The sequence below is a fragment of the Pygoscelis adeliae genome, unplaced genomic scaffold (genome assembly GCF_000699105.1).
Source record: "Pygoscelis adeliae isolate BGI_AS28 unplaced genomic scaffold, ASM69910v1 Scaffold836, whole genome shotgun sequence".
Lineage (NCBI taxonomy): Eukaryota > Metazoa > Chordata > Aves > Sphenisciformes > Spheniscidae > Pygoscelis > Pygoscelis adeliae.
The window spans coordinates 89,419-95,372 of NW_008825013.1; the positions used below are offsets into that span (position 1 = coordinate 89,419).

Genomic DNA, 5,954 nt, shown 5'->3' on the forward strand with positions numbered 1-5,954 from the left:
GACCAAGGCCGAGCGGCTGGCGGCGCAGAACGAGTGCCAGGTCCTCAAGCTGCTCAGCCACCCCAACGTCATCGAGTACTACGAGAACTTCCTGGAGGACAAGGCGCTCATGATCGCCATGGAGTACGCCCCAGGTGGGCCCTGATCTCTCCCGGCGCCTGCAGCTGGTTCCTCGGCAGGTTCAGGGGATGCCAAGCCCTCAGCTCTCCTTGGATCGGGCTGCTGTTGGCCCCATGTTGTGCTCCTTGTAAAGATCCCGTGCTTTGGACCCCCAAAGAGCCCAAACACATCTCTCTTAAAGAGACATTTTTGTAGAAAAGGATCTGGGGTTCCCTGGTGGACACCAAGTTGACCATGAGCCGAGTGACCGAGCACTGGCACAGATTGCCCAGAGAGGTTGTGGAGTCACCATCCTTGGAGATATTCAAAAGACAGGTCATGGTCCCGGGCAACCAGCTGTCGGTGGCCCTGCTTGAGCAGGGGATTGGACCAGGTGACCTCCGGAGGTCCCTTCCGACCTCAGCCGTTCTGTGATTCTGTGATTATATGCCTTATGCCTGCTAATCATATCCAAAACAAAGAGGTTTCTAACACCTCTGTCGCTGATAAGTGTGCTACCATCTGCCCTTGGCTTAGGTTTCACGCGCATTTCCCTGTGTCAGCTCTCGGCCACGCTGTTGGTCCCACAGCTCTGCGTGGGAAGGTGTGATTTCTAACGAGATTTGCTGTGGAGTTCAAGATGAAATCAACATTTGCATGAGGCTTTGTTAAAAGTTGTACGTGAGCGCTGATTCTGGACCTCCCCTTCTCGATAGGGGCCTCTCTGTGCCACGTGGCCTGTCAGACTGCAAGAATTCTCTTTTGCAGAACAGGCTTATCTTGTTCTGCCATCGAGGTTTATGTCCTCCTCCAAGAGCTGTAATTTTAGCGTTTCTTTTCCTGCTGCCTTTGACAATATGTCAACAGTCACTTCTCTCTTGCCGTTTCTTCGTCCCACCAACTGTGCTGCCATTGTTCTCCGCACGGTCTCGGGAGCACTGGAGGACGTGCTGCGTGGTCCCACCAGGATGTGCTTTTCCCCATGCACTTGGCTTGTTAAGACGCCGTGGCTAAATCCCCCTGGCTTTTAGGCCGGGTTCGTGCTGCCCTGTGCGGCCACCCTTGCCGATAGCCCTTTGTCGTTCTTTGCAGGGGGCACGCTAGCGGAGTTTATTCATAAGCGCTGCAACTCCTTGCTGGATGAGGATACCATCCTGCACTTCTTCGTGCAGATCCTCCTGGCTCTCCACCACGTGCACACCAAGCAGATCCTGCACCGTGACCTGAAGACTCAGAACATCCTCTTGGACAAGCATCGCATGATTGTCAAGATCGGAGACTTTGGTATCTCCAAAATCTTGAGCAGCAAGAGTAAAGCCTACACGGTGGGTGGCCTGGCCTTGCAGGGGAACTACTTACCACCATGGCAGCACGGGCTGGAAACTCTGGGCTTGGCTCACGACAGTCTCTTGGAAGTTGCTGTAGGCAGCGAGGTTGCACGGTTGCAGTAGATAGCATACTTGCAGTAGGCCGCGTCCGTGTGCCGCGATGCTGCTTTGCTCCTTGGAGTTTATACAGGCTGATGTCTTCACGCCCAAGTTTGCTGCAGCTCTGTGGGCTGCAGAAAGGTGAGAAGCACCTGCCTGCCCAAGCCTGGCGGAGGAATGGGGGGTCTGGGCCCACTGGTGAGGGTAGACAGGGTTCCTCCCACTGTCACAGTGGGAGGGGTGGTGTCTGCAGGCTCGTCTGACACGTTCTTGGCAGCTGAATTCCTGCCTGTGCCCCGCCGTCCTGCCTCGTCTTAATCTCCTCTCTCTGCTTGAGACTCGAGTATCATTCCCCACCTGGTCTAATCTGACTAGACGTTTATATCACGCTCATTGCTCCGGGCTCCGATTCTCTCAAGTGGATAGGAGCAAAATTAGAGGTAATCTCTGTGTGTGCAAGGGAGGTCACCGGAAAGGCGAATCCTCGTGCTTTTTACTGAGATTGTCAGGCAGATGTTGACACCAGGGAACAAAAGCTCGGCTCCACTAAGCTTTGGTTGGTGATGCTCTAGCCAGCCTGCGCACTGGGCTCTAAACTGAGCCTTTGTCTTTCCGCCTCGCTGCCCCAGTTTCACAGCATCACGGTAGATTTCTTTGCCTCTTCTAGGTTGTGGGAACTCCGTGCTACATCTCCCCAGAGCTCTGTGAAGGGAAGCCTTACAACCAGAAGAGTGATATCTGGGCTTTGGGCTGTGTGCTGTACGAACTCGCCAGCCTCAAGAGGGCTTTCGAAGCTGCGGTAAGAGGGATATAGTTTACATGTAGTGCAGGGAGCCGCGGCCTCTTACAGAGGTGAAAATGTATGCTTGGATCACTCTTCTCACTGAGCCTGGAGGTGCGAAGGCAGAGGGCAGTGCTGAGAACTTCTTGCTCCTCGGCCTCGCCTCTGACCGCCCAGCCACTGTATGTCCCTCTCTTGTTTTCTCTCCAGAATCTTCCTGCCTTAGTACTGAAGATCATGAGTGGGACGTTTGCCCCAATATCAGATAGATACAGCCCCGACCTGCGCCAGCTCATCCTTAGCATGCTGAACCTGGATCCTTCCAAGCGGCCCCAGCTGAATGAGATCATGGCCCAGGCCATCTGCATTCGGCCCCTTCTGAACCTCTACACTGATGTGGGCAGTGTCAAAATGAGAAGGCAAGTGATACTGCCACCTTAGGGTCCCTTGGGAGGGGCTGCCGCCACCCACAACGTGTCTGAGCGGCTCGCTGTCTCTGTTACGAGCTCTGAAGAAAGCGTCGTCCCCATGCAGCTCTCCTGCGTTACCCAGCGTGCAGCTGCTGCGGGCCGAGCCTGGCCCGGTGGCTCGGGGCCACGGCAGGTGCCGTGGCAGGTGTGGGCTTGTCGTCGCAGTAACAGTGAATAGAGAGCTGTGAGCTCAGGGGGAAGTGAACTGATGCCAACTCCCCTCTCTCAGGTGGTTTAAAGCACCTACCGAGGCAATTCTGTGAGCTATTCAGCCGTGGCTTATGCTGTAGCTCTGCCCAGGCCTTCTGCGATCCAGGGCTCTGCAGGACCTCTGGGGCCGAGCTGACGTTAAGGACTGGATTTTGGTTTGGCAGGCCTGAAAAACCCTTGGCTCCGGTGCCGACAGTGACCCACAGCCGGAACGGGGGACGAGTGAGCAGTGCCAGGCCGAGGGGTGAGTCCTGGCATGGTGTGTTCAACACAGCTCCATTCGGAAGGACCCTTTCCTTTGGATGCCAGGGGGTCAGAGAGGCACTCGAGCTTCTGGAGAGAGGAAGTTAAGAGACGTCACCCTCCCCGAGCCCTGGAGGAGCCCACGGGCACCTTGGCTCTGGGGACCAAGCAGCGCTCTTTCTCCAGCTGCCTCTTCTAGGTTTTGAACCCTTGAATCAAGTTTCCGCTGTTCCCAGCAAAGGCAGGGAACCAGCTGGAGGTGCTGAGGGGGGATGTCCCAGCGCAGGGCAATGCAGCTGGCACTGGTAACAATTAGGCTAGAGCTGTCGTGGTGCTGCTTCCCTCAATTCTGGGATAAAATGCAAGGCGCTGTTCCCACGTGCTTCTCTCAGCCCTGGCTGGGAGCTCCCCAGCAGCCCCTTGCCAGCCTTGGACCGGTGCTGGTCTGGCCCTGCTGGCTGGCAGGCAGGCAGCTCTGCTGGCACCCAGACTGGCTGGTGTCGTTTCTTTTCCTATGGGAGGAGAGTCAGGGATCTGCGCTGATGATTTCTCTTTGACCTGTAGGTGTTCGAGGTGATTCAGCCAGGACAGGAATCCCTCCTCCGCTGTCGTCCATCTACACCTGGGGGAGCGGGATCACCACCCCCCTCCGCCTGCCCATGCTTAACACCGAAGTGGTGCAGGTGTCTGCCGGCAGGACGCAGAAGGCCGGGGTCACCAAATCGGGGCGGCTCATCCTGTGGGAGGTGAGTGACGGGGAACCTGCGGCAGGCAGTGGCCGTGGAAGCCTCGGATGTGCCGTTTCTGAGGAGGAGACGTTTCTGCTCACTGCATAGGCCCTGGCGCTGCGTCCCCCAGGACCTCTGTCCAGTCCAGGGTGTGGGGTAACACTGCTAAGCCTGTGGGAAGGGGCTCTTGCTGCACGGAGGTGCAGCAGCTGACGTGGCTTCTCTCTGCCAGGCTCCCCCGATGGGTGCTGCGGGAGGCCCTTCTCTCCCAGGAGCCACCGAGCAGCTCCAGCCTCAGTTCGTGTCCCGCTTTCTGGAGGGCCAGTCTGGCGTGACCATCAAACACGTGTCCTGCGGTGATCTCTTCACAGCCTGCCTCACAGGTGCGCTGCTGCCTCCTGCCTTCGCCTGGCTGAGTCCCAGACCCCTCTGCGTGGCAGCTGGCTTGCAAATGCAGCGTGACTGCCTGGGGAGCCTGCTCAGAGAGGAACCCCAGAGATCCACTGCGCTGGGGTGACATGAAGGCCTCTGTGGCCTCTCATGTAACATCAGGTGGGGGTTGGAAATGGCAGGCGCAGTCCTCCTATGATGCCACACTGGTCAACTTGGTCCCAAAGGTCTGTCTGGTGTGGGGAGGGCCACAGATTTGTTGTCCTGGCTGCACTGGTGTCACCTGAAGCCAGAACTGGCTTGTACAGTGGGGACTGCAGCGTGAGGAGTGTCTGGGAAGTTCAGCCTTTCTCTGTCACGTACTCTGAGAGTGTGACGCAGACACAAGCAGTGACCAGCGGTGACTGGCGTTGCAGTGAGAAGTCAGCGTGAGCTCCTGCAGGGCCAGTTGTCCTCAGCCGCAGGAAGGCAGGGTCTGAAGCCCCCTTAGAGTGGGCCAGGAGGCGTTCTGGCTGGGAGGGGAGCACGCACACCAGCCCAAGGCTTTTGTGGAGCAAGGCCCTCCCCATGGTCCTCTGGGAGCCCTGTTTGCACTTCTGCTGGGGATCAGGGCAGCAAATGACAGATATGCAACTGGCAAACTTCGTAGGCATGTGTTTGTCCTACCTCTCCATGGCGTTTCCTGCCACCCCTCTGCTGGGTGGCTGCTCAGTGAGTGTCCCTGTGTATTTAACACCTTGACAGACCGTGGAGTTAGCAGCTCCTGCGTACACAGCTGCAATAATGTTATCTCAGTGCTCTCCTATCATCTGCTGTTTGTTTGGCGAGTTGTCGCAGCACATGGAGGCTGCTGCTCTCTGGAAGCTTGCTGAAGGCTTCTGGCCCCCGCAGCAAGTTAGGAGTCAGAGTGGGTCCAAGCAGAGCCGCTGTCCTGGGAGCCAGGGCCAGCCCCACGGGCTGTGTGTGCCTTGCAGGGCTTCACGTGTGCCAGTGACATGACTTCTTTCTGCTTTTCCAGACAGGGGGATAATCATGACTTTCGGCAGCGGCAGCAATGGCTGTTTGGGGCACGGAAACTTCACGGACGTAAGCCAGGTTTGTCGTGAGGATGCTGGGCACGCTGCTCCCCCAAGGTAGAGGATGGATCATGCCTTCTGCGCCACATGAGAGGGCTCATCCCAGCTCCAGGGATGTGCATCCCAGGCATGCTCTGGCATCCCACCCCCTCCCCCTCCTCTCCCTGTCACTGCGGGTTTTAAAAGACCCAACCTGCCTCTCTCTTTCTCTCTCCCCCCCTACACAATGATCTCTTTGAGCGTGGGGGAAGTCAAGAGCTGCCTTGTGGTTGCTGTTGGCAGGCACCCAGCTTGGAGGCTGCCTCCAATCACACACCTGCCTGCTTCACTCTTGGCCTGCAGCTGCCAGGGTTCACTGAGAAAAGTTATTTTTCAAAAGAGCCAGTATTTAAAGAAGAGCTGTGTGTTTCCGATTGGCTCGGAGCACTAGGGCTGAGGGCCCGTCGCTCCCTTCCAGCTTCTTCCTTGCCTGCCCTCGGATGTGGCAGCGGCCCCAGGGCTCCCCCCGAGGCCCGGGACCGGGGGGCCTT

The 5,954-nt window shown here is 57.5% G+C and overlaps 1 protein-coding gene across 1 annotated transcript in view; it reads left to right on the forward strand.

Moving 5' to 3' along the window:
• Positions 1-5,954, forward strand: part of NEK8 (NIMA-related kinase 8) — a 12,852-nt gene that overhangs the window by 2,876 nt on the left and 4,022 nt on the right. Inside the window, exons 2-9 of the mRNA XM_009326234.1 lie at positions 8-134; positions 1,192-1,424; positions 2,194-2,325; positions 2,518-2,726; positions 3,152-3,231; positions 3,795-3,976; positions 4,191-4,341; positions 5,367-5,443. Coding sequence (XP_009324509.1) covers positions 8-134; positions 1,192-1,424; positions 2,194-2,325; positions 2,518-2,726; positions 3,152-3,231; positions 3,795-3,976; positions 4,191-4,341; positions 5,367-5,443 — 1,191 coding nt within the window. The remainder of the gene's footprint in view (positions 1-7; positions 135-1,191; positions 1,425-2,193; positions 2,326-2,517; positions 2,727-3,151; positions 3,232-3,794; positions 3,977-4,190; positions 4,342-5,366; positions 5,444-5,954) is intronic.